We start from the raw sequence: 26,737 nt of genomic DNA, 5'->3' as shown, positions 1-26,737 counted from the left end.
ACACGAGAAAACATGCTCAGTATAAATAGTTTATTAAAGAAAATAGCAAATTATATTTCTGTGAACAATCCACATGGGAGTAGTGGTGTTTTTCAAAATACGCCGTTTTTTTGATTGCCGTGTATAAAGGGGCAGGGGATCCCATGAGATGCAAGTGTTATGGGAACACTCTCAGCCTTCAGATAAATGAATTGGAGGGGAAGAAAAGAAAAAGCTGGAGTTTTAAGTGGCAGTGAGATTTTGCCGCAGTATCTCCCTTCCTTGCTGCATTCCCATGTGCTGGACTCAGTCTAACGGCCAATTTGACTGCATTTGCCCCCTCCCTATGCCAGTTAAAGCCAGAAACAGAAGGGTCTCCTCACTACCTCCCATGGCTGTGCTCAGCTGACCCAGCAGGCAGAACGGCCATTCAGTTCTGCAATGGCTTAGGTGCAACGTGAAAGCCAGCTGTGATTCAGGCCCTGCACAAATGCTTGGAAATGTGAACAAAAGTCAGACAAAAATGCAAATGAAAAGAATACAACAGCAGATAACAGATTAAAACATTAAGCTCTGAGATCAAAACTTTTGTAAGCACTACATGGTAGGAAATACTTTGTTCCACGTGTGCAGCAACTGGCATATCTTGACCTCTGGGCTATGTTTTAACGAATGCTCTTGGTGAGTTTTTCAATTAAAAGAAATGTACATTTCTCAAAGTCTCAAACATAGCCTTTTGTAACTTAAAAGATAATGCTATGAGCGCACACTTCATTCCCTTTTTATATTCATTTACATTTCTCTCAGTATTCTTAAAGGACAGAAAATTTACTACCAGAAAGACAACGGATGCCAGACCTACCTAGTTCACACACGACAAAAAGGTAAAGGAAGGAGCTGAACTGGCTTCGACAGTTGGTAAAGTGAGATTGAAAAATTCCAAGTCAGTTTTAAGATCTTTTCCATGAGAAATAAAGCCATGAGGAATTTTGCCACTTGTGCAAAACCCTGTGACTTGATAAACAGTTCATTCAGAACAGGATCTCCTCTCCGCCCACCCCCCAAATTTTCACTCTCTTGAGGTCTGCTATTCAGGGAAACCTGAGGTGCGAAAGAGCAAAGTTTGGCACTTCAGTATTCTTAGAAGGGTATCAAAAGCTATCAAAGTCTATGGGTTTCATATGTAATTTGCAGGGACAGAAGAGGTAAGACACAAAGGGGCTTCACATCCCCTGATGTAAAACTGCATAGATAAGATTCACTACTGAGAAACAAAAATCCCTCTACAGGACCCTTAAGCAAGCAAGCTTGAGTGGACGTTATACCGCGCCTTACATGAGACCCATCTGACAGCAGTGCCTGTTCTCACAAAGAGATGTTGGATACAAGATTTGATTTATTTCCCTATTCTGGGCTTACCAAGGAAATGAAATCCTAGAGAATGGAAATTAGCAAACATCACAAAAAGCATCTCTTCTTCACCAGGACTGTACACCCGCCAGCTCATGAAGGCTTGGATCTGGGCAGAACACCTCTGGGAAGCACAGCAGAAGACTGAATTTTCAAGCCCAAACTCCGTCTGCCTGGCAGATGGAGATGGAGCATAAGCAGTTAGCGCCCATGTGTTACCCACCTTTGATTTTCTGGTCCCAGACTCACAGAGCCATCCTCTTTGCCCTACAAACATTGAACCAGGAAATGTTTCTTCTGCCTCAGTCAAGCCTCCAGGAAGCACTTACCTAACGCTATGGTTTTTTTATGTCAGTACAAGTAAGAAGGGTCAAATCCAAACAATATTTGAAAGACTCAGTTTCCTCTTGCTTTATCAGAAGATGCAACATGTAGGAGTAAACACAGAGTTACTTAATTTTGGCCAGTGCTGCTGCTCTCCTTTCTGTGTTCTGGAACAAGGCTCGGATCAGACTCTTCACTTCAGCTGCGGAGAATTCAGCTGCAAGAGGCCCCTTCCCATCCGCCCACCTATGTGGGAGAGAAAGATCTTTATTTAACCAAACTGCACAGAAACGTCATGTTAAAACAAGCTTTCTGAGCACTCGTTACAGTAGTAAGTCTGAAGGCAAAACGAATCCAGTTAGCAGCCTATTAGCTGTACGCAACTTGAGTCCAGAGTTGTTTAGCTAGGTATATAAAGCAACAGCTTGTGAGGTGATTTTTCTACTCATTACAAATTACTTTTTCCTTCTCCAAAATAAGCCTAAAGCCTGTCTGCATTCACCTCCCAAACAACAAGGAAAAAAAAAAAAAAGTGGTTTATGCCCAGGTGGAAGTAGATTTGGGAACCTTTGGTGTCTAACACTGCTCCAATAGCAGCCATGAGCAGGGCACAGAAAAGGAACTGCCTTCCCTACGTGCCTTTTCCATGGCTGGTACCTTTTCAGTTTACCCTGCTGAGGACAGTCTGTTTTCTTGCCATTCAGACGTATGTGTGAGGCAGCTGTGAACAGGGAAATGTCTAGCTTCTGACAACTTGTGCCAGCTAAAGTGATAGAATTATGCAAATCCTCATGTATAATTCAGATGAATCCCCCTTGCAAGGTAAAAGAAGCAAGAAATAGCATTTAAAAAGCAGAGGCCGATCATGTGGAACGATTGCAGCAGCAAGGCACAGCTAACATCAAAAGCAGTAGGCAAAATGCCAGGCTGCTTACCGTGAAATACTTCTGAACTTAGAGAAGCCAAGGGGGATGCACAATCACTCTGTGGCTGGCTCTCCCATGGCACTTGTTTTTTTACCATTGCCTTTTCCTTTGCAGGACGCAGCTGAATATATGAACAAGCCTGAAATGGACTCTAACCACACAACCAAGAAACAGCCCCCGGAGCAGTTATCTGATCCTTATTAACGGCGATTGCCTTTCACCTGAACAGAGTCCCCCGAGTGCAGTGCTCTGCTGATGTCAGACCACTTCCCAGCTCCCTGTTGTTGGGGTGAAGAACTAACTGAAAGGAAGAAAGGAAGACACCTACTGATCTACTATTTCTTGGAGGTTGGCTTGCAAGATGATCATCAGCTCTTTGAATGTCATCCACTTCTGCACGTAGACTGGAACTTCCTCTTGGTATTTCTTATTTTTGTCTTCTTCAGGTAGTGGGGTGAAAACTTGGGGTCCTTCTTCCACCATGGTCCTACAGAGGGAGTACAACCTATCTGCATCTTCTGCAGAGATATCCTAGAATTGAACAAATGTTGACAGGGGAGCAGTTAGATATATTTTGGAGTGCCAAGCAGTAAGTGAAGTGAAAAAAAAAGCGGCTGTGTGTGTGAAGATGAAAGCGGTGGTTTAGATCATGTTTAACATTCTTAAGCTAACACAACTTATTTCATGAATAGCATGTCCATTTCATGAAGTTACCTCTAGGGCAGCAATCCTAGTGACAATCTCTGTGAGAGCTGTGTTCAGTAAAGTCCCCATAGCCTTGCAGTATACGTTCACTGGAAGGACATCTTGCCAAACTTTTCCCAGTCTTTTCAACTGATGCAATACCTGGAAGATAACAGCTATGTGTTATCTACATGTTATCAAAAAGAACATTAAGAGAGGCACCAAATGATAAGGTGACTACATATGGTCAGAAACCAGTCTGAAAGAAGCAAACGGCAATGAAGGATCCTGCTATCGCATAGAGCAGACATTCCTGGGAAAAAATGCAACATTCTCAGTTTGCATTAAGGCTCATCAAAAGCGTGACAGATCTTTCCTTGAAAAATGAAAAACATTATAAAGGTACTATAAACAAAAATCGAAGATTAAGAAGCTTTTCATTTCAACTTGGAGCAAGAGGAACTGAACTCAGCGTGCTACAATTTTACAAGACGACACAGCACAGGAAAAAAAAAAACATCCCAGAAAATTGTTTTGAAGAGTTCCACTCTGCTGAAACACTGCACAGTTCTCAGGACTGAGATTACGTACCGTACCTTCCCAAGGACAACATCTACAGACAATGGGATATTTGGCTTTGATTGCCTTGCTTACCTGCCTTATTGCTTTGTTTGCTGCACAGTAATTTTCCTCATCATCCATATTAGAAAAATTCCTGGCACTTGACAGCCTCTCCAGGATTTCTCCTTTCTGCACTCGCATCTGGGCCAGAAAACACTCCATCCCTTTAGGAGCAAAAACAAGCAGAGAGAAGCAATTAAGCAATTACTAAATTTGCCAATTTAGAGACTGTAAGTGCTGAATAATGAACTTGCTAAATGTTTTATTTTTAAAGGAATTTCCAGTCTCTACACGGTCTCATAGAGCAAATTTAACCAGGCCCAGTCACATATTCGGTAAGCTCTTGCGCAGCTTGCATTGCTACACCACTTTTGAAAAAGAGCTGAATAGCAGAATTAACTATAGATGACAGGCTCCTATTAGGCTCATAGAAACTTATCTCAGAATTTGTTTCCATAGAATAAGCTAAAGAAAACATCAAAGGACTGAGCAGCAGATCCCAAAATATCCGAGTGCCACAACATCTTGCTGGGTAAACGAACTGTTCTTGGAACCATGTGCTGGACAAGAAGAGTTGGGTTTCAAAGAGTCAAGCCCTAAAGAGCCATCTTGCTTAGAGTCATAATGCTCTGTCAGACTTCCCAATCTAGAAAAATGTCCTTGCTATGTGTCCAAAACTCGTGAATAACAATCCACTGCTTGAGTCAGTAGCCACACTTATATTAGATCATTCAGCAACAAATGCCAGGATTAATTACCATGTCATCCATCAATTTATTTCAATACTGAAGGTAAAATTACCAAGTCTCCTAAAACCAGGTACCAGATCTACAAAAGTAGCTGCTCCGTCGCATAGGATGTTAGTCAGGCGGTATCGGAACTGGTGTCCCAGGGTGAGCAAGTGGTGAGCAATATACATGCAGTTGTTGTGGTGAATGGCTGCCAGCTGGGGTAGTTTCTGAAGGTTCTCCCTGTCCCAGGAAGGAAGAAGAGAAAAGGAAGAAACGTATTTATCTAGACCTGGCTCCGTTAAAAAAATTGTCATGCCTACCCTAGAGAAACTCACGGTCTGTCTCAGACAGATGTTGCAAGTAACTAACTGTGGGCAATGCCCGATAAAGACATCAGTCGTGATAAAAGCATTTTATCCTCCTGTCACATCCACGCAAGAACTTACAGGAAAGGAGTTTCATGGCTAGTGAAATGGCACCTCGGCATTCGAACCATGTGTTATATCCACATTGTTTCTAGCAATGGACTTTCAAACAGGAAGATACTTTGTTACAGCAAAGTTATGGTGAGGAAAGAGAGAGAAGTCCTTTTCGGTATACCCCAGCGTTCTCTGACAGAAAGGTATACTTTCAGTCTTCATTGCTGCTCTTTTTTACAGGAAAAACATAATGAAAAATCTCTGCAGCAGGCCTGGGGTCAAAGTTAGGTGGCTGGATTCAAACACAACTGTTATAAGAACTGCAACTATCTCCTTGGTCATCAGACTGCCAACTCAGAAACTCTCAAGCACCTATTTTGCAGCAGGTACGATTCAGTAATAGATTAAGAGTATGAGCTTTTTGCCGCTGGAGGAAGCCCTTAGTAGTCTCTGGCTGTGGTGGACAAACTGGGGACAAGCGGGGCTGTTCCAATAGCATTTGTTCTCTCTCCAAAACAGGCCCCAGGTAATATACATGCACACTTACTTGTGGTATGTTGGCACTACATCATAGAACAGCTGGAATATATTCCGTACAGAGTAGAAAAGCTGTATACAGCTGCAGGGAAAATAAGGTTCACGTTAGTTTGTCAGTGGAATTAACGTCTTGGTCACAAGTGACCCCCAACCTTCTCGAAAACAAGGTTTTGTTAGTAGTGAAGCACTGGCAGTGAAGTACTGGCATACAGAGTAGATTGTCAGGATCAATGACAGCGATGTCAACAAAGGCAACATTCTGGAAAATTCACAAAGCTGTGATGACCTTGTAAGGTCACTGTGGAAAAGACAAGCTTCAGACCACATGTCAGAAGGGAGATATATGAAACCTCAGGAACAAAGGAGACAGTGTCCCTTCCGCACCAGGTGTGCGTAAATAGTCAGCCCTCTCTCTGCCACAGTACACTGAAGGGCATTCAGTACCTAGGCAACTCTCCTTTAGGGTTGTGGTCTCCAGTTTTTAAAGCAGACTGTACGTGGTTCCTCAAAATGTTTGTTTTCCCTGAAGAGCCCTGTCAGATGCAGAGCGGGAGTTCTTTGCTTTCACCCAGCACAATGAAAGCAAGAACCTGTCTCAGAATAGGTGCCATCACTTATCATTTGGTTTGAAAAAAAGAGATGGTTTTGATTTTTCTAAACAACTGATAGCTAACGTATGATAAAACATTGAAGTGAACACTGCAGTTGCATTTCTCCGAACTAAAAGACTGAAGCCATGAACCACATTCTGCGCACTAGGGAGTTTACCATGTTTTCACTGCTTTAATAGCTAAAATACAATAAAGTGTACCTGAATGCTCCCTGAAAACATAAGTCCGAAAGGCCGCTTAACCTGAGTATTGCAGGGAACATAGTCCACAATTGCTCCTGCTGCCCCAGTCTATTGCACGAACCCAGGGGTGCATCCTCCAGCCAAAACAGAGAGTAACTTTAATGACTGATTCTAATTTTTAAGTATCTTCTGTTCTTTTAAAGTTCTTTTAATCTGTTAACAGATGCTTGGTGTTGCCAAAGGCAGTAAGTATCTGACACCCAAGAGGTACCCGCTATATATAATTCCTACCACTGATCTGTGCTGGCTGTAGCTTCCAACAGTGTCTGATAAGCCAGCTCCATCAGTTTCTCCACTGATGAACTGATGCGGCACGTGGGCAGAGAAAACGTGTACTGACTCAGTTTAGACTCATCCTCCAAATTCACCATGTTGTTATGCAGAAGTTTAGAAGTTTTTTGCATTTTTAAGTGATCTCCTGCTCCAGGATCAGGAAGCGTTGGTAGGGCTACACAGGAATCAGGTGTGATCTAAGGGAAAACAAGAGAGAGGTATAATATAATTTAGAGCCCACCGAAAGGAGACTGCGCAAGACTACAAAATATTGAATGACAGAGATTTAAGACTCAAGATAAACACAAGGCTGCGGAAGCCCCTAAGACTGCTGTAAGTCTCCTGGCTTATGAATAACACAGCAGACCATTAAACAGTCTACACGGTGTTACATGCCTAGAAGCAACTCTGCAAGTAATCCTCTAATTTTTCTTATGCTTATGATACTAGCCAGAAAAGCCTATGCTAGCAAACTTCAAGTATTTTGAGAAATGTCTTGTTAGTAAAACAACCCTCTTGAGCACTATTAAAAAAGGTTTTGAAACTGTTGTTTGCCAAGATCCCCAAATAAACAAGAGTATTCAGCACTACACAAAAAAAAGGACTCGACTGTTCTAGACAAGCCTTCTTCAACAGCTAAGCTATTTTTCCACACAGAAAAACAGTGTATTGCATCAACAGTCACCTTTACAGTGTTGTGTATTTCTGAGGTCATCAGGTTTCTGGCTGCCACAATCACATCCTGGCACTTCTTGTTAGCAAAGTGGGAATTGACATTACGAGCGTATTTCAGTAAATCAGTTGTGTCTCCTCTCAAAAACTGCATGTTCTTCAAAGTTTTTTCAAATTCCTCTGTGGATTTAATCACCTGAGAAGAGCAGACACATATTCTACATTAACATAGTTTCCTAAAATCAAAGAACAAAATTAAAGTTGGGTATAAACTCTTCCACTCAGCTGAAAGCGAAGGATGAAACTAGTTTTTAGAGGGCACTAACCATCCAACAGCTTTTCAGTCATCTTTTGGAAAAAGCTGGCTCAGCTGGGGACCGTGATCGCACAATAATACAGCATGTGAACTGCAGGTTTGTCCCCCTGACTGTGCTGGCAACCTAATTCAAAAACCAGAGGAGCAAGATGATCAAATTTCATTACACTGGACTACTCGGGGCAAAGGGACTGGGAGGTTTATCCTACCACTGCTTCTGTTTGAAACAGCGCCCTCTCCAGGGAAAGGAGCTTTTGGCATTCTTCGCTAGCAGTAAGTTCTGTTTCATGTATGTAGTTTTAAAAAAAAAAATTATGTGGTCTATGCAAGAAACCCCTGTGATCATTAACAACAAACACAAAGACAAACAGAACAATCAGTTGTCAGGAAGCCAGCTGGGCAAGCAGCACTGCCACATCATCATCTTCAGCCTCTCGCAGAGGCTCAGACAAGTGCCTTACATGGCACACCCTGAAAGTCTCCAGTTCTTAGCTAAATATGGCCCGAGTTCCACAGATCAGAGACCTTGCACACCGTGCATGACAGGAGACACACGCCACAGCTTAACTGAGAGAAATACACAATTCCAGATCAGCAAAACACAGCTTTTTGTTCAAGCTGGCCATCTGGTATTTCTACCACATGGATCTGAACGATTTTTGAGACCTACCTCTATATACTGCTCTAGTTTGCTGCTATTGGTTGGGATTGAATTCACCAGACAGTTCTGAATGAGGCAGTCCGATAACTCTTCCCATATCATATCACCTAGCAGTTCTGCAAGTGTAACTCCGCACTCCTTTTTATCTTCCACAGGCTGCTCAAGAGGCACATCTGAATTCAAGAGAACAGAAATGGATTTTAACACACCTGCTTCCCGGACCAGACCCTTCACCAGTTCACTCAGTCCCTCCTGTCAGAACAGCATCTATCAACTGTTCCATAATCTTGTAACGGAGGTATTCTTCTCATCCAGGCCACGTGCTGGCCCTGTGGAATCGCCCACCTGACCAAAATACAACTGAATGTACCTGTAAACTGAGCCCGCTTTCCCAGCATGTTTATCTCGTGAAATGCAAGCAAAGCCCAGGCCAGTTTCTAGCCAATGGAAGATCCTGCATGTGACCAGCCTCACCGAGGGAACTTCCTGGATTGCATCACGATTTCCACCTTTTAGACCTGTGGCATGCCAAGATCTTCAATGCAGTGACTGGTTCGTAAGAAAAAACGTTTACCAAAAAATTCATTCCTTGATCCTTTTGAGGCAAAATACTTTCCTCCTTCATTTTCCCAGCCCTGTGAGTGCTGCGTCACCGCTAAGTCCAGTTTGACAAGGTACCAAGCTGTCCAAGAGCACAGCATAGCAATTTAACATTAAAAGCTGCTTAGATCTTACACACTGATCAACACTGCTTAACAACCAGATATTCTAGAAAGCTTCTGTTCCAATTACATGAACAAGGTACTGATTTCAGTCTAATTCCGAAAGGGAGAAACTACCTACTCAGCAGATATTTGTGGAGAACTTCAAAAATAAGCTTGATCTTGTCAAAAACCTCCATAGGAGAGGAACGATCCAAGTTAGGCTCCTCAGACTTAAAACGTAGGATGAACACATCTGACTGTTCCTCTGTGAATGGCTGAAGAGACGGGTATGAAATCAGCGGCTTGAGGATGTATTTCAGCAACAACTGGCCTGAGAAACAAAAAGAAGATGTTTTCCAACAGCAGGAGGCAGGCAGTTTGCTCCAGTGAGGCCCAACCGTGAGTACTTTGGATGTAGAGTTTCTTTGCATGAAGTGGAAGAAACACTCTCTTGATTAGCCCTATCAGGGAACAGCTAATGAGGTAAAATGCTGGGTTTGGTTTCACAAAGACCATTTTACTCATGTAAAACACATATGGAGGCCTAACAAAGAGCAGCATATTTAATGTAAAGTGAAAAACAACTTAAACAGCTCGAAGCATGAAATCCTGTCCCAGCATCTGCCATACTTCCTGATTTAGTTTATCAACACCTGAGAATGCTGAAGCCCAGAGGCTGCCTGAAACCAACAGTCTTGCTCTTGGTAGATGAGGAGGCTGTTACTGGAAAAACTCTTTAAAACATCAGAAACCACATAGCCACAGATCAAAACGGTATACTGGAGTAAATTGACACGAAAGGATAAGTAATTCCAGATAACTAATAGGATAAATAAAGGATAAATAATTTCCTATTGATAAGAACCAGAGCATTCACCTCACGCTCAGTGGGAAACACAAGCCAAGAGAGAAAGAAGTCTCCCAGTGTACTGCTGAAGTGAACTGGATCTCGATATCCATCTTAAAACAAGTCTGAACTCTCATCCACTCGGGCTACTATAGCTATGTTTTTCTGGATCCACGGTCTGTCTTACCAAAAATTTTAAGCTTGGTGTGCAGCTCTCCTAGGACAGCAAATGCCTGCAGCACAGAAGCAACAGGTGGGCCAGCAATCTCCTCCTCTTTTGATGGCACTGTGCGTAAGTGCAGTTCTGAACGCATCACTGACTCCAGGCTGCTGCTTTCTAAAGAAAAAGAAGAACCACCTCTCCGTCAGAGTGCGGTCTGAGATACAGCAGATCTGAGAAGCTACTGCATTCCTCAGGTGGCAGCTAAAGCAATATTCTACCTCTCCCCTTTTCCACAAAACACAGTTCCTGTAAAAGAGCGTCAGAAGAGGGTACCAAGTTCCTCGTGTTACAGTGCAGGACAATGGAACGAGAATCCGTCTCTTACAATGATCCAGAATTTTCATTTCAGTCGCCTTGCAATTGAATGACATTTAGCGACAATTGCTTTCCCTCCCCTCTTCTCCTCATTTCAAGTCAAATCCAAAGGAAGAGGTTGTTTTCTCTTCCAAAGGAAAAGTTTGCATTTCAATGAAGACAGCAACATACAGACTCTTGAGCAGTTCTTGCAATTAGCTGCCTGCAACAAAAGCGGCAACCTGAAAACCTACCAGAGAAAGCTGAAGTATCCTTAAAACTAGTCTAGCGGGGAAACACGTTCAGGCTGAACAAAAATTTCAGAAAACTCTTTCAGCTACTATGCCGAATCAGGTATTCAATAATAAGCAACCTGAAATTTTGGCCCAGCCGATTTCCTGAGGAGCAGCAGCTTTGCAAGAGAGCATCCCTTTTCTGATATTTCACAAGACTAAAAAAGTACTCAGAGGCTGGTAACTGTTTCAATCTCTGCTTCATCATTTTCTAAGAAATAGCACAGATGAGGCAGATGAACCTTCAAAACTCTGTTTAAAATCTACTGGCTACACCAGATTGCTTGTGGTAGCACCTAAATACTCCAGGACTGGAGTGATATCCAAAGAACACTGCCACTCATCACTCCCATTCATGAGGTGAGTACCTTTTGAAGGAGGAAGCTTCCATACAGCCAATTTCTGCCATTCCTCTCCCAGATGATAGAGCATGTTCTGCGTCTGCACTGTGAGCTCTGTGCCTAGGGCTTTCAGGATCTTCAGCTCAAAGCCCTTGCGGGATTCCAGCATTTTCAGGCTGCTTCGTGCCTGGTGGTAAAGATCACACACAAAACATGGGTAACTGCTGCCCCTGCTAATGAAAAGCATCTTGTGAAATTTATTGAAAGTATATATGAACAATATTGTCATATGCTTAAGAAGTCATTGTTACCTGTTCAAGTTGTTGAGCTGCTGCAGCATACTTCTTTTCCAGCAATGCAGTATTGTACTCTTTAATAGCTGTATCAAACTGCAACAATCAAACAGATTCATGTGCCACTATGTATCTGCTATTAGACTGCAATTTTTTAAACAACACGGCTAAAGACAGGGAGCCATAGGCAGCTATTCAAAAGAGAAGCCCAGAATAATGCCATAGACTGAGCACCAGAGAGGATGACTACTGCTTAATGATTTTAAGCCGCTCCCTCTCCTCACCTCCTGTAGCTTTTTCAGAATACTCAGAACCAGTGTGTCTCGCTCCAACTGCTGCTTCAATTCAGTAAATTCAGCAACAGCGACATTTAGATCTCGCTGAACCTAAAATAACAAACTTTTCAGTTCATTTACAGCAAGCAAATGTTATCAGATGCATTTCCTCTTAAAACTGATAATGATATGAGATTTAAAGTATTTCTTAATTTGTTGGGGAGGAAGAAGGCTCCATCCATTTTACTCCTTGCTAGGAAGATCCTTATAAGCACGAGAAGCACTTATAAACTATTTTCTCTTTTAATACATGACAGGTTTTTCAAAGGCACTGTAAGGAAATTCAGTCTCAAGAGGCAGCCAAAAGGACTTCAGTGTTCCTTTAACACAGCCATTTAAAATGCAACAATGCTTGGACTAAGCCAAAGGTTAATTCTCAATTAACACTGTGACAGAACCCCAAATGTTGGAAAATCAATCAAAGAAGCAGAAAACAGAGAGTGCGTCTGCTCTTCAGCCTGCACGAGCTGCTCACATTCTCGTGTGAGCAGACTTCAGTGAATGTGTACAGCTATGACTGAGGTTCCCATTCTGCCCGAAATCACTGTGGGACCAACACTCAGCCAGTCCATTACTGTGTCACACCTTACCGCAATATACAAGGCTGATCCTCTCTGAAGAAGAGACGTGTGACACGCTTTTCCAACTGTACAACAGAGAGCAAACCATGATCCATGCCTTAATGACAGTTCTTTACTTACACGCCCGATGTGACACACACCTCTGCAGCATGTGTCACCTAAAGGCATTTTTTAGGGGTGATATCATCCAGGGTTCTTAGTTAGGAGTCCTCCTCCCCTCACAACACACCAAGCGGGGGGAGCCCTACAGGTTTGGGATGAAACTGAAGGGAATCTACAACAGCCCCCAGGGAAGACCACGCTGTCACCTCGTTCTCAATCCCCGCTTTCAGCAGGTCGATGTTGCTGGACAGCCCATCCACTTGCGACACCAAGTCCTCAGCGCTCTGCATGCTGGGCAGGAACTCGTTATACTTCTTGTTAATCATGTTGCAGACTTCTCCCTAAAGAAGAGGGATCATTGGGACGCCGGCGCCGTCAGGTGGGCCTTCGTGAGCGCCCTCCCCTGTGCGGTGGTGCCCTTCAAGGCTTGGGGCGCCCTGGTCTGAGCCAGCTGCCGGGGCTGCGCAGCCGGGCTGCCGGGCGCTCTTCGCCAGGCGCTTCCCGCCGCGCGGTGCGGCAGGCACAGCTGCCAGCAGACCCCAGCAAAGAACCGCCAGAGATCAGCGCCCGGGACAGACGCTCCAGCTGCATCAGACCGGGTCGGAGGCGACCCGCAGCAGCGTCGGCCCTGCCATCAGCCGGCCCTGCTCTTCAGCATGCTCGGGGCCGCCGCCCCCCGGGCTCTCCCCAAAGCTCCGCTTGCCCCCGCAGCGCCCCCGTTCCCGGCCCTGCCTTCAGCTCCTCCACGCGGCGGGAGAGCCGCCCGATGCGGGTGCCCAAATCCTCCTTGTCGAGGCGGCCCGAGTGCGCCAGCACGGCCGCCACCAGCGAGCCCGCCGGCGCCGCCATGGCCCCGCGCCCGCTCCGGCAGCCGCCCGCCGCCGCGCAGCACCACGGGACGGCGCCGGCGCGGATGCCGCTACGGCGGCCGGCGTGGGACAGACTTGCTCGGGGCGTCTCCCGCTCCTGCGGGGAGACCCGTGGGTGCTGGCGGTCCGTGGCTGCGGGGGGAGCCGTGGCTGCTGGGGGGCTCCATGGCTGCGGGGGCGCTCCGTGGCTGCTGCCGGGTTCCGCGGCCGCGGGGGGACACGTGGCCGCGGGGAGGACGCATGGCTGCGGGGGTTACCCGTGACTGCAAGGGCACCCTTGGCTGCTGGGGGACACACGGCTGCTGGGGCACCCGCCACTTCAGGGCCAGCTGTCCTCCCCTGCCTTTCCATGGCCATCGGGGCTGGGGCTGGGGCAAGGAGGCAGGCCCAGGGCACCTCGGACATCCCCCAGCTGCTGGGGGAGGGAGGCTCCAGCCCCCGGCATCCGGTACCTGACAAAGATCTCGGGGCAGGTGGCGCGGAGCTCTCTTCGCATCCTCTCCTCTCAGCAGAGGAAAGAACCGCCACCACTTTGTGCCATGTGGAGGGGAAGGGCCCTGGGCGCCTGGCTACTCCTCGCCAGCCTGGCCGTGGCCAGCTGGGGTGTCCGAGGTAAGTCCCCGGGCGTCAGTCTCTGCCCGCAGGCGGCTGCGGTGCTGTGCCGCACGCCTGAAACAGGGCCGGTGCCACATAGGCCGATGTGGTACGTGGAGACCCCCGGCACGGTGCGGCACGGTGCGCCCGAGGGACCCCGCGCAGGTGGCGAGCTCGTCCCGCACGCTGCAGCGGGTCAGCAGCGGTGCCCGTTGGGCTCTCGCCATGGTCCCTGGAGGCTGCCGACCGTATTGCTTACGCCGTGGGCGTCTCTGCGGTGGTGGGAGGGTGGCTGGGAACCCCCAAGGCTTGCTGGGGTTTTCCATCACGGCACCTTGACGTGAGGTCCATAAATGTCGGTGGGGAAAAGGGAGCAAATCAGTGCAACAGTTCATGAGGACGGGATCGCTGTGACGACTCTGCCTGCCCTGGACCATTACTGTGACAGTCTGGAGCCGTGTGCCTAACTCCGTGGCCGTGTGTGATGGCTCAAACCCGCCTTGCAATGACAGAGCATGTAAAGTTGGACTTGGCAGTACCGTCGTATTAGACCAAAGTAGCCATGGGCTTTGTGCCCGGCACAAATATGCAAGCAGGAGAGGCTGTACTCTGCTCCAGCACTCAGCAAATGAGACAGGGAATTCACTCTCCATTTGCAGACTCTGAAGGTGCTGCCTTTGGGCCAAGGAAACAATTTGGGTTTTTTGCATGCTTTTCCCTAAAAATGTTTTTTACTATTGGGTAAAAACCTAAATGGGTTTTTGCCTCCCCATGTGGGCTCAGCTCCTGTCCCTGCTGGTGGAAACATTTCACTTTCTGTTGAAATGTCTCTCACTGCAGTTGCACTTCAATACCAATGCAATCTTTGTGCGGGATGCGGGTCACGCACATACAGTCTGATTGGAGTCCAGGTAGATGCCTGATTCCAGTTAGTTTTCACTCCAAGGGGAGTTGGATCTCTAAACTACCCAGAGCTGCATTAGTGTAACCACCAGTTGAACACTGGACTACTTTTCCACTGGGTAGTCTGCTTTTTCCCGAGTTTTTTGTTTGCGGTGTCCTTTCCGCTGCTCAGGGGACAGCCTAATGTGATGCTCTCTACGCACTAGCCGTCTCCATGAATGAGATCTCTGAGCTCTGCACCACTGTGAGGGTTGAGAACTCAGCTGTGAAGCTCTCTGCTCACCTTTTTTTTACAGGACAGAGAGTAATCGTGAAAGAAGCCAGTGGGAAGGTGTTCCTGCAATGTGAAACAGGCAGCCAAAGTGAAGTCGTATGGCTGAAAGATGGGAATAGGATAGGAAACGCAGAACCGCTGGATTTGGGTTCCGTTTACGATGATCCCAGAGGCATCTATACATGTGAAATAGGAACTGGAAAGAAAAGCCTCCAGGTGCACTATCGAAGTAAGTGTTGCAAACCTGGTTTTTAGAGCCAGAACTGCTTGGTGTTTTCACCCGAGCAAATTTTTGCGGGAACTCCTGATTTCCCAGAGTTTGAGGGTGGTTCCACCAGTTTGCGGAAGTCCTGACAGCTCCAGTGCTAGGTTGCATTTGGGAACAGCCAAGCTGCACGTTCCCCTGCATGTGGTGTCCCCGTGAGAGCTCCATAGCCTCATTTAGTGGTATAAGCTGGCTCTCATACTGCCTCATTGCTGGCTGCTCGCTGGCTTGCAGCTGTGGCCTGCCCTGAGTGCTAGGGACATGTGTCAGCTTACGCCACTGCCTTGGGTCGTGCAGCAAGCCAAACTTAGTCCCTGGTCTCTTGCCCTGGTGCTGGAGCCTGCCTGGACTGGCAGAGCTGGCTGAGTGCTTTGGGCTCAGACTGACCCCGGCGGCAGGGCGAAGGCGGCCAAGGGGCAGGGTCCTGGTCATGGCCCTGCTTTCAGTGTTTGTGTCCTTTTGGGCTTCCAGTGTGCCAGAACTGCATCGAAGTGGACGCTCCCACCATCTCGGGGATCGTGGTCGCAGATGTTGTCGCCACTGTCTTCCTGGCAGTTGCTGTGTATTGCATCACTGGCCAGGACAAGGGACGCATGTCACGAGGTGAGGAGAGAGCCCCGCTGGCTCCCCGCGGGTGGGGACGGGAAGTGCCTGGGCATCTTTAGGAGCTGCGTGGTACCTAGGGACTTCCCATCACTGCGCACACAGCCCAGTCACTGCAAGCTGCAGGCAGCAGCCCGCACACGCGTGTCTAGGGTAGGGATCCATGTGAGCACTCCGTGTACCCTTCCTGCCCCTAGCTCAGCTTCCCAGGAGGAGCCATCAAATGCACAAGGTTCACAAAAACATCATCCCAGGGACAGCAGCTGGTGGCACAGCAACATCTGAGGCCTTGCAGCCTCGGCTTTCCACCAAGCCTCCCAGAGGAAGTAAAAGCACAGGGCTGAAAGCAGAGGGCCGCTTGGGTTTGTTTGCAAATGTTCACCACACTGCCCATGACTCCTTTGATCCTTGACCACCTTCTGTCTTCATTTAGCTTCTGACAGGCAGAACCTGATTGCCAACGAGCAGCTCTACCAGGTGAGTGTGCGCACGCATGCGTGTGTGTGCGCGCGCGCGCACATGGGCTTTAGCACCTCTGCGTGATGTGGGGCTGCATGGTGGGACGGGCGTGGCCATGACAGCTGCTGGGGGATGCTCGACGCCACGAGGCACTGAGCCACGCTGGAGATTGCTTTCTGCTGGGGCATTTGCAGCTGCCTCCCCCTGAGTGACCCAGAGGATGGGGCAAGCTCAGCTACCCCCTGCCTCTTACTCTCTGGGGTTGTTAAGCTCTGTGTGCAGGGAGGGAAAGCTTGCCAAAAGCTTAGCAAAGGGAGGGCTGGGCCAGCTTCCCCTGTACCCTCTCTCCCAGGGCTGGACAGACACATTTGTAGCTTGTCTTGCCTTTTTTTCCTTCTAGCCCCTTGGCGAGCGGGACGATGGTCAGTACAGCCGGCTGGCACCTGCCAAGGCCCGCAAGTGAAGTGGGAAGACGCTGGGGCCTGCGACTCCTTCACACCGGGAGTGGTATTACAGCAAAGCTATCGCCAGTGCCAGCTATCCCCTGGCACTGCCTTCGTAAGCTTACTGCTGGCAGAAGACAGTGCGAATTTTTGCCTGGAGAGCCCTCCCTTGCCAGGATGGGCTGCTTGTAGCACTCCGCTCTTTCCGTGACCTTTTGCACTTCTGTATTCCTCTCATTAAAGGTGAGCCTATCCCATAGCCTCCCTGTTCCATCGGTTGTGTTGAGGCCTGGGGAGCCATGCAGTCGCTGGGGAAGGTGAGCACTGGATGCGATCTGCCTGGATCCCTGCAGACCCATAAGGCTCCTGCCTGTCCCGGTAGGACACTGCTCTGCCAGTGCAGGCAGGTGCCCATGCTGTGCCACCTCTCTGTGCCAGGATCTAAATGACATCTGGGTCCATTGCTGAAGCTGGGGATGGGGGACCTTGTGAAGGGAGAGGGTTGCCGCCCCTGAGAGTAGCAGAGGCTTTGTCTCATTTAACTCCCCTTCCAGAATGGGGAGCGGGTACACCAGGAGCACAGCGACGCTCAGCAGGGTCTGTGTCACCCCTGCAAAGTGCCTGCATGCCTCAGTCCCCTGGACAGAGCTGGGGGGTTTGCAGGAGGGAGGACAGGAGCACGTTTCTTCTGCACATGGAGGGCTTGGCATCTAATCACAGTCTCCAAATTGCAGGGGCTTGCCAGGTCGCTGGCACCCAGCCAGCCTGCAAGTTGCCTCAGTGCTTAGGAGAGTGAAGCACGAGCAAACGAGCTGTGCTGGCTCCCCAGCTCACGAGGACTGGGCCCAAAGAGGAAATGGAAACAGCAGAGGGGACAAAAACTGCAGCAGAGGCTGTGCACAACACGTGGCAGCAGAGTTGGCCAGGCAGCGAAGGCCAGAGGCAGTCCACATTCCCTGCACCGCTGATGCTCTTGGGAGGCTCTCCCACCCTCCTCTGCCTCAGCAGCCCACCGGAAAGTGACTCACCTTTGTGACCAGGCCAGGGATCTTCCGTGGGGCATTCAGCAACCCCTCTTTCAGGCTTACTTCCCATCCCAGTGTGCTGAGTACAGGATACAGATGAGCAAACTTTCAGAGCCTTTCCCAGCTCAACCACCTTTCCAGACACTGAGCAGCACTGGGTCTCCTCACACAAACCCAGCTCCTCCTGGCAAGGTCCCTGCTCCCCAGCTCTCAGCAGAAAGAGCTAATGTGGTCTGGCTACAGCCGAAATGGGAGGCAGATAACGGACAGGATCTCCTAGCAGTTAGAAACCTCAGAAACCAGGTCACCCTCCATGTGCCGGTTGCACACACCTGTAGACTGTGTGTTCCTGCTTTTCTAAGAATCTGGGTGACGGGCTTTAGAGAGCACCAGGCTGTAAATCGCCTTGTGACTCAGTGGTATAAAATAAGCACCGAAAGAGTTAACACTCAATAAAAACTGGCTACAAATCCGTGATGTGTCTGACACAGCAAACAACACATAGGCTGTGCAAAGCTGTGGGTGCACCCCATGTGCCCTTACAGGAATCAGTGTGTGATCAGCCTTGCAGACAATGAAAAAGAAAAGGACCTGTTTTCCTATGGTGTGGGCTCTATGCGACAACATGTTGCTCTTCAGAGGAGCAGAATAACGTCTTAGTGGTTTTTCCGCTCTAACCTGCTCCAGTGAAGGGTGAGCCTGGTACGGCCATTGCAGGTAGAGTATGTCAATACCCGCCTTTGGTCTGCAAAGCCATCTGGGTAGGACCTTATAAAAAAAGTGACCAGCAGACTGCCTAGTTCATAGCGCTTTCATCACCATCACATCTCAGAGCAATGAGCAAAGGTGGCTTACCACACAGAGCAGGAGAAACTCGGAGCAGAGTGGGTGGGTATGCTCTGCACAAATTAAAGACACAGAAGGGGCAACATTTACAACTCGGCTATTTGTGAGAGGCCGCTCAGCACCTCACTCTTGGGAGGACAAAGAACTATTTCTATGGTGCAGCTAGGCACAGAGGCAGAGATGTCACTGGATGGGCGCTGATCACACTGAGATAAGGAGAGCGTGGGATGGCACTGGTTGGGGCAAACACTAGGCAAACATGCAGCCCCATAAATGGTGGCAGAAGCACTGGGGTGTAGCTCGAAGCAACATTTAGACCTTGTACACCCAGAGGGGTCCGAGCTTCTCGCAGCCCATTCGTGGCAATGGGCTGTATGGCTGGGCTGAGCAAGCGTCCCTGGAGCAGTTTTGCAGAAGCTGAGAACGTGGCCCGGCGTGGTTTTAGAACTGCTGGGGGTTACTGCTCTTTGTATCTTGCAATCTCCCTCCTAGATGTTTAGCGCCTTGTATGGTAAACCCAGCTGTGCTGCCTTTAAAACCACATCCTGCAGGGTAAGCACAGCAATCCGAAGCACGAAACTTGCTGGGAGTTCATCTCCCCATGCTGAAACTCAAGGGTTGAACCACCCCCAGCCCCCATCACTGCTGCTGTTTCCTTTCTTCGGAGCTGTTACTCTGCAGAGCAACAGAAATGTGGCTCGCTCAGCCAGTGTTAGACCAGAAAGGTTCCCAGGCATCACAGCATCTCTTGGGCCCTTCTCCTTTAGTTGCTACCTGCCCCATTGCTGCTGCTTTGGAAACCGCAGTTTTTAAAATCAGGCAGATTTAAAATCTGAATGTTGAGTGCGTGGGACCTCGGCTATTTCACTTGCCCCCAGCCAGCAGCCCCAGACCCACCCCCCAGCTCCGCTTGACCCCTGCCCTGCTCTCAGGCCTCGCTCTCCAAGGCATGGCAGTGCATCTTTGTACATGTAGTTGTCGCCCCCCATCCTGGCACAGTCTGCTCCCGAACCCCTTGTAAGCTGCTGCAAGGTGAGTCAACACAGACCCACAGAAGCTCTCACTGTCTCGGACTACTCCTGACCTGAGAACTCCCCTTAACAAAAACCGTTCTTCTTTAACGGAGACAAAACCACAGGGGAAATCTTTTCCAATGCATACCTGGAGGTGCGGTCTCCCATTTTATTCATATATTACAGTTTTTAAATGTATATACAAAAGTTAAAACTGTTCTTTACCAACGGCAAAGCAGCCCACCATCTTTCTAACAGAACCCAGGCAGAACTCAAGTTACAGAGCTGAAATGGGGAGAAAAAGGGCAGCAGGAAAGGACAGATCACAAGGATCTCGAAGAGCAACAGCTCTGGAAAATGAAACTTGGCCAGCAAATGTACTTGTACATCCCTTAGGGTACCACACACTCGAAGAAATGTGTTTATCCCAGACTACTACTATAGAATACCAGTACAAATAGAGTCCATGAAGTCCCTGGGATGAGAAAGACAGCCTAGCAAAAGGGTTTGATGCTGTCTTGGATTTTGTAGGTCCTGGGCTTTATCTCTGTGGCCCCAATGCATTCATTTCAATTCCAGTGAACAAGCTGTTTCAGAGCAGAGTGCTAGCCCTGGGCTTGAGCCAAAGGGTCTCAGTTCCAATCTGGGAAACATGAAAATCCCTGTTGTGCTGTCTCAGTCAGACCGCAAAGCTGATACGCATTGCTAAGTGGGGGTTCAAACCTTAGCTGAAATATCTGAGGCCCACTATTTAATAGTAACAAAGATCTAACACTCAGCCAAGCATTTAAATTTCCTAATAGGAGGCTTTCAGATGGCTTGGGAAGGCGCCAAATCCCCACGTGACCCGACCCTATGAGGATGTTCTGCCGAAGGTCTGAAGCACAAAGGTCTCCGGAGGCAAAGTGGTACACAGCCCCACTCATTTCCTACAGAGGAAGGGCTGGGGGATGGACAGGTCGGTCTGCACGTACTGGTAGAAGTGCTTCTCATTTTTTTAAAGGAAAACTGTTGTTTTTGACTGAAGTATTTTCATGCAAAGCAGTGGGTTTTCTATGAAAATGTACCATTTTGTTTTTCATACACTGACTGCCTCTGTTGCTTTTGTTACTATCCTGGGCAGCAAAACTAAGATAGGCTATGAACGTGAGAGCAGGACAAGGTCAGAGGCCAGTCACTCTCAGAAGGACCCACTCTTTGCCCACTAGCTACCCAGGGAGGCACGGGGAGCAAGTGGAGGCACTCAGGGCGGAAATGGGAGGAAAACCAGAGCATGCAACTGGAGCAGAGAGAGAGGGGTGTGAGGGAAAAGGAGGCCAGGAACCACGAGTGAGGCTGCAGTCCTTTAATGAGAAGGAAAACTTCTCTTGCCGATGTGCTCATTTGATTCTTTTTCCTAATGTCAAACCGAAGGCCGAAAGAACACATCAGGGTGGACAGCGGATGGCAGCAGGGTGCCTGTCCTGTGTAGCCGCCTGGCTTACCCCGAAATGCCGGGGCCTCAGCAGGCCTGCGCAGAACCGGTACCGAGCTGGGCAGAAGCCCCTCTGCCGCTGTTTTCCAGCCTGTCATCCGTGGGAATTTCAGAAGCCCCTGGATTCCAGGCCTGCATACACTTCCCGCTGGCCTTTCCGGATGGGCTGTGGGAACAGCAGAGACGTTAGTTCGGGAATTCTTGTTAACACACCCTGAAACAACGCCACACAATACACGGAGAAAACTACAGCAGAGAGAGCAGGAGTAGTGCCGCTCTGGTAGCGTGCACAAGAAGCCGCAGTTCTGCTCCCGACTCCCCGTGTCAGCACCAGGAGAAGGGGCTCCACCTCACCACCTTTTTCCTCCGCTCCGAGGAAAGCTTGGAGATTGACTGGATGCTTCTTCAAAGGAGCAAAAAGGATAACTGCTACAGATTCCCAGCTCTGGCTATCCCTCCCGAACCAGCAAACAGAGATGGAAAAAATGCAGGTTCTCCATACCTCATAGTCCGGGTTTGGAATGGGGGGAGGACGCTGCATCTTCTGACCTGCAACAGAGGCAAAGAGAGGTCATCCTTGGTGATGATTCGTGTAACACAGCACGAGGGACTTTTATGGAGATGATCCCAGGGTAATGCATACCATGGGTAAACTCACATGGCTTTATTATGAGCTTTTAAAGACCCAACTGTTGCAGGCAGGAGGCCTTTTGATCATTTATGAAGAAATCAGCTTTCTTTTAGAAAGAGTAAATTTCTACCTTTCCTGGTTGTGAAGAAATACTTGAAAACAAGAGGCCCCATAAGCACAGGCCCAGCCTACAGCTCCACAATATGGATAGCAGATCTATACTCCTCTTCCCCAGCAAGCTGCATAGGCATGAGTACAAGATCACATTTCTGTTGAACCCAGCACACAACATGCACACAATAGGGAATTTAGACCCGCTGAAGGATTTATATCAGCTTTGTGGAGGCTAGGGGAAAAGTCGCAATGCCTGGTCTGCGCAAAGCCTGGCTGGTGAGCTCCCAAGGTACTTGTCTGACAGGCAGTCTCCTGGTACAAATGCCACCGTCAACACTTCTTGAACAAATCTGAACCAGCATCGTGAGGTCACCACCCTGCATCACTTTACCCCGGCATTTATAACCCATGAGCCCCACTGCTGGACCCACTGGGTCACCGAACCATGGCCTCAGAAGCCAGAAATTCAAATTTATAGTTTTAATAACACCACGATTTCTAATCACATGTTCTGTGTGTGGGCCTGATTCTTGGTCTTTGATTGCCTGAGACAGCAGCTGAGTGGGCCAGGGCCAGGGCCAGACTGGGTTTGCGGCTACACTTGCAAGCTGAGAACCCGCCGTACAGCGTTTGCTTCAGCAGAGACTCAGCGCTGCTGCAGAACAGCCTGTGAAATGGTTTCCTATGGGCAGGAAGCCTTTGACACAATACGGCAGCCTATCCCATACAAGAAGGCAGCCTAGAGCAACAGATGTGGCAAGGAGGAGCACTGTTTGGCGAAGTCTTGGAGGCTTGGGGGGCACAGAGGAGGCTTCGTCACTCGGCAGGGGCAAGTGCTTAATTTAGTGCTTAGCGCACATCATGGAGAGCAGAGACACCCGAAATGGTTCTTACCTCGTGGCCGGCTGCCAGCACTAGCGCTCGCTCTCCCCTTCCTGTCTTTGCTGAAGTAGTAGACCAGAATCAGCACCCCGAAGGTGATGAAAAGATCCGCAGTGATGATCCCTGCCACTGCCAAAGCATCCAGCTCCTCACAGTTTGTGCACACTGCCAGGAGGAGAGATGAAGGTGCTCAGAGATTTCCAGCAAGGAAAGTCCAAGCCTCACCCATCTGCTTAGTGCTAGCAGAAAAGACGCCCTTCTGGGTGGGAAGGAGAAAAGAGCAAACAGAAAGGAAGGGGGACAGCACAGGCCATTCCATCCGCCCCGCCATTTCGGTCTGCAAACAGACACAGACTGGGAGCTGGTGTGTGCAGCCTCCTTTGTTACCCTCTGCTGTTTGCATGGCCTGAGCCCGGCGGGTGCAAAACATCTCCTAGATCATTGCCCCCCCTCTGCCTATGCTGGACTCTAAGTCCTGAATGCAGAGCAGCTGCCCAGATTTCAAATGGCTCAGAGGCTTAAATCACTCTGTCAGGGTGGAGGTAAACTCCCCCTGGTCGATGGGTCACAGAAACCAGGCTGTGTGTCCAGATGGGAGGCTTCCGCTCTGCAAGATAAGAAATGCCGCTGGCCTTTGTGACAGACATTACTCTTCCTTGTAGCATGGCAGAAACTACAAAAAAGGATCGCGCGCTGTATATGTGGGAACCATTGACACGCAACCAGCTTGAGGACAGCGGAAGGGAGAGGCATAGAGAGCAGGGAAATTCCTTTTGCCAAAAATGTGCTCTTCGACTCTTTTGCTGCCCACACAGAGCGGTAGGGGCCTCAGCAGAATCGCATTTACCCAGCGCAGCAGCACTGAAAATCAGGTCTCAGCTCCTAATATCTGTCACTGAAATGTGTAGACTTTATATTTAGCCCGTAGACTGAGTGCTTTTTCACTCACCTCTGGCATTCAGGTACATTTCATACTTCTTAGCACCTGACGAACAACTCACGTTGACAGGAGAGCTGTCGTGATGCTCTATAACGTACTTCCTTTCCTTGCTGGCTGGTTTTATTCCAGTTAACTCCCAGTCTATGTTGCCTTCAGGCAAGGGACATGTGATTGTCACCGTGGTTCCGGAAATCTCCACCAGGAATTCTTTATTGGAAGATGGGCCGACGAGAAGGGAAACCAGCATTATAAATGGCTTCTGAGCAGGCTTCCCTGCCCACCCTTGATCGCCCCATGAGAGTTTGCTCTGCAAAATCTTTGATTTCATGGTGTAATGTAAATTGCCTGTGTATGTGTCTTCTGCATGCATGTTTTCCTTTAGTTTTTTACACCGATTCTTTGCAACACTAAACAGTATCAAAATACCATCACAGAGTGTTCAACTTTATGTCAGAGAGCCTGGCCATTCATTGTTCTGTTTATCCATACGCTTGCTGGTCTCTCCAAATGGCCAACCCTGCTTGGAGACCACTAATAGTAATCAGGGGCAACTCGTTATAGCTGATTTTTCTGATCGGTGATGACAGTAGCAACAAACAAACAGGAAATTTTTTCCTCCTAAAATACTGCTTGAACTCAAATAATTCTGTCTGCCTTTTAGTCCTCACCTATGAGGCATCTGCAGTCTTTATATCATGCTAAATAGTTATATCATGCTGGTAAAATACACTTACCCTCCTGTGCTTCGGTATCGTCTGCAAAGGAGAGAATAGTAAGTGTTAACAAATCAGCCTGCTATTATCTTACTGCTCGTTGCTGTTGGAAAATGCCCAACCCTGCTTGGGGATCACTAACAATAATTAGGGACAATTCATGACAGCCAATTTTTCAAATCAGTGAGATCAGTAACGATTAATGAACAGGGATTTTTCCTATCGTATAATATTTGCAAAATTCAAATATTTCTGTTTGACTTTTAGTCCTCACTTGTGAGGCATAGTTGGTCTTTTTATCATACTAAATAGTTAAGAATGCTGGTAAAATACACTTACCCTGCTGAGCTGTGGTGCCAACTACAAAAGAAAGAATAATAAGTGTTAAGCAATTTAGCTACTGGTATCATACACCTTTCCTACTTCAAGGATATCCTTTCTGAACTCAGCTGTTTGAAAGAGATGCTTATACTCCTACATTTGTGCTAAAGGCATCAGAAGCATTCTGTTAGCTGAGACAGGATGTTGTTTTGAAATGAAGTCTTTTCCTTTGGAAGCCATTTTTAACACGGACTAACGCAGAATTGAAATTTGAATAACTTTCCGACCCAGTTTAGAAAAAGGGTTATTGCAAGCTGTACACCCAACAATTTTGCTTTATTATCATGGACCAAAGACTGCTGGAAAATCATGCCTGGTTTCTGCAGTAAGAACCACTGTCCTCTGCAAGAGCGTACTCACTGGAGGATTGGACCCCGATGCTTGATTTAACGCTGTAAAGCAGTTTGTTTACGTGACTTTTCTCTCTTGGCAGGAAACAAGTAGCTCCATTGAAGTCTCTGGAGCTGGAGTATTATAGAAACAGTTTTTAGGAGGTCTGAATGCGACTTGTGATTTGCTTTAAAGACATTTGTGGATAGAAAGTAACGTAAGTAAAAAAAGGAATGACCTGTATTCATGTGTTCAGTGCTGTTGTCTCATCCCAGGTAATGCTTGCTTTACAATAGGAGTTACTTGTAACAAAATTGTAGATTTGAAATTCCACAGGCATAGGACTTGGAGAGAGAAGGTGATTTGATGCTTTTTTCTTTATATAAAATGAATTTAAATTTGAAAAAAGAACAGGCCATTGCTAAACTGAATGTTTTCAATCTTCTCAAAGAACAGCAGTTGGTATTTGCAGCACATTGGCAGAGTAGCTGTAGTCTTATTGTAGTATCTTTTAATTATCTTTCAAACTTATCTCGCATAGTTACCAGCTTCTTTCTAGTCTTTACAGATATCCTGCACTTCATCCTAAGCCAGCTTTCTTAGATGCTGGTCGGTTCAAACTGGTAAATGAAGTTGCTACCGTTCCCGTGATATCACAGTGAATCTGAACTGAAGTTATTTACCCATGATCACAAAATGGTTTAAGAAAAGTGCATGAATAAAGCGCAAAAATAAAACTAAAACCACAGAACCTTATCGTTCACCTGCTGCAGAAAGCAGTGCATCAAGCTCCAACCCCGCTGCATGAAGTTTGGAGACCAGGTGTCTTAGTGAATCAGCTAGTAAGCAAAAGTTCACTAGGGACCTTAGGTTCTTTTCTCTAGCCTGAGAGTGCTGGATTCCCGTTTCTCTGCCCCTGCAACTGCACTCTGAGGGGAATGCTCACTCTGGAGAGCAGCAGCTCCATAGGCACTGTACATGCCAGTTGCAGAAGATGTGGCTGCAGGTACTTTGCAAAACCAGTCGCACGCCCCTATGCTTTCTCCGCTGCAGCCCCTGGGCAGCCACCCTTCTGGTCCCCGTGGGCTTCTGGCCAGCTGTACTCACCCACACACAGCAGGAGTCCCAGGAGAGGCAAGGGCCGCTCCAACTTCATCCTTGTGTTCCTCTTTCTCTTGCTCTTCTCTACCGCATCAATTTGGCATCACTGAGGCTGGCTGCGAGGGAAGAAAGAACACATTGGCTTTTCAAGTTCTCGCTTACAAGAAAGAGGCCCAAGATTTTTTCCCAGAACTGTGTACGACAACGAACTGAGCAGTGCTGGGGAGACTTACTGTTTCCAGTGAAACCTGCAAGCAGCCAAGAAAGACGGAACACATATGATAAAATAAGCCCATGTCAGGAAGTGCGGAGGCTCAAAAAGTCTTCACGGAACGTCACTGACAGCAAGGGGTGGCTGCTCTGCACCAGCCCAGTTCGAGTCTCAGGAGACCTGTCATAACTGCCCTAGGAGCAGCGGGAGAGATAAACGAGCCTGAATTAGCTTTGCCGTTAGGACC

The 26,737-nt window shown here is 48.0% G+C and overlaps 3 protein-coding genes across 4 annotated transcripts; 1 reads left to right on the top strand and 2 right to left on the bottom strand.

Annotated features, from left to right (window-relative positions):
* Nucleotides 1-15: 15 nt before the first annotated feature.
* Nucleotides 16-13,300, bottom strand: ZW10 (zw10 kinetochore protein). Its single transcript, XM_075172862.1, has 16 exons — nucleotides 13,152-13,300; nucleotides 12,626-12,760; nucleotides 11,686-11,787; nucleotides 11,420-11,497; nucleotides 11,136-11,295; nucleotides 10,145-10,294; nucleotides 9,250-9,441; nucleotides 8,416-8,579; nucleotides 7,443-7,625; nucleotides 6,716-6,954; nucleotides 5,642-5,713; nucleotides 4,746-4,915; nucleotides 3,978-4,108; nucleotides 3,354-3,485; nucleotides 2,968-3,170; nucleotides 16-1,959 (listed from the first exon to the last, which is right to left on the bottom strand). The coding sequence occupies exons 1-16, from the start codon at nucleotides 13,266-13,268 to the stop codon at nucleotides 1,839-1,841; spliced, it is 2,349 nt and encodes a 782-aa protein (XP_075028963.1). The 5' UTR covers nucleotides 13,269-13,300; the 3' UTR covers nucleotides 16-1,838.
* Nucleotides 13,301-13,322: 22 nt separating this feature from the next.
* LOC142092632 (T-cell surface glycoprotein CD3 delta chain-like) lies at nucleotides 13,323-17,088 on the top strand. 2 transcript variants are annotated; one of them, XM_075172860.1, is made up of 5 exons: nucleotides 13,323-13,900; nucleotides 15,082-15,288; nucleotides 15,796-15,927; nucleotides 16,361-16,404; nucleotides 16,787-17,088. In XM_075172860.1, exons 1-5 carry the CDS (start codon nucleotides 13,828-13,830, stop codon nucleotides 16,847-16,849), a joined length of 519 nt encoding a protein of 172 aa, XP_075028961.1. In that variant the 5' UTR covers nucleotides 13,323-13,827; the 3' UTR covers nucleotides 16,850-17,088. The 2 variants fall into 2 exon arrangements, with proteins under 2 accessions (XP_075028961.1, XP_075028962.1); XM_075172861.1 differs by lacking the exon at nucleotides 15,082-15,288 and having other exon boundaries at nucleotides 13,736-13,900.
* Nucleotides 17,089-21,043: 3,955 nt separating this feature from the next.
* CD3E (CD3 epsilon subunit of T-cell receptor complex) lies at nucleotides 21,044-26,617 on the bottom strand. The gene is made up of 8 exons (XM_075172859.1): nucleotides 26,513-26,617; nucleotides 26,286-26,395; nucleotides 24,807-24,827; nucleotides 24,489-24,509; nucleotides 23,764-23,961; nucleotides 22,827-22,979; nucleotides 21,690-21,736; nucleotides 21,044-21,353 (listed from the first exon to the last, which is right to left on the bottom strand). The coding sequence occupies exons 2-8, from the start codon at nucleotides 26,332-26,334 to the stop codon at nucleotides 21,297-21,299; spliced, it is 546 nt and encodes a 181-aa protein (XP_075028960.1). The 5' UTR covers nucleotides 26,335-26,395; nucleotides 26,513-26,617; the 3' UTR covers nucleotides 21,044-21,296.
* Nucleotides 26,618-26,737: the final 120 nt, after the last annotated feature.

The sequence above is a fragment of the Calonectris borealis genome, chromosome 24 (assembly GCF_964195595.1).
Source record: "Calonectris borealis chromosome 24, bCalBor7.hap1.2, whole genome shotgun sequence".
Classification (NCBI taxonomy): Eukaryota; Metazoa; Chordata; class Aves; order Procellariiformes; family Procellariidae; genus Calonectris; species Calonectris borealis.
The sequence above is the reverse complement of the archived record's forward strand: the minus strand, read 5'-3'. Positions and strand labels throughout refer to the sequence as shown.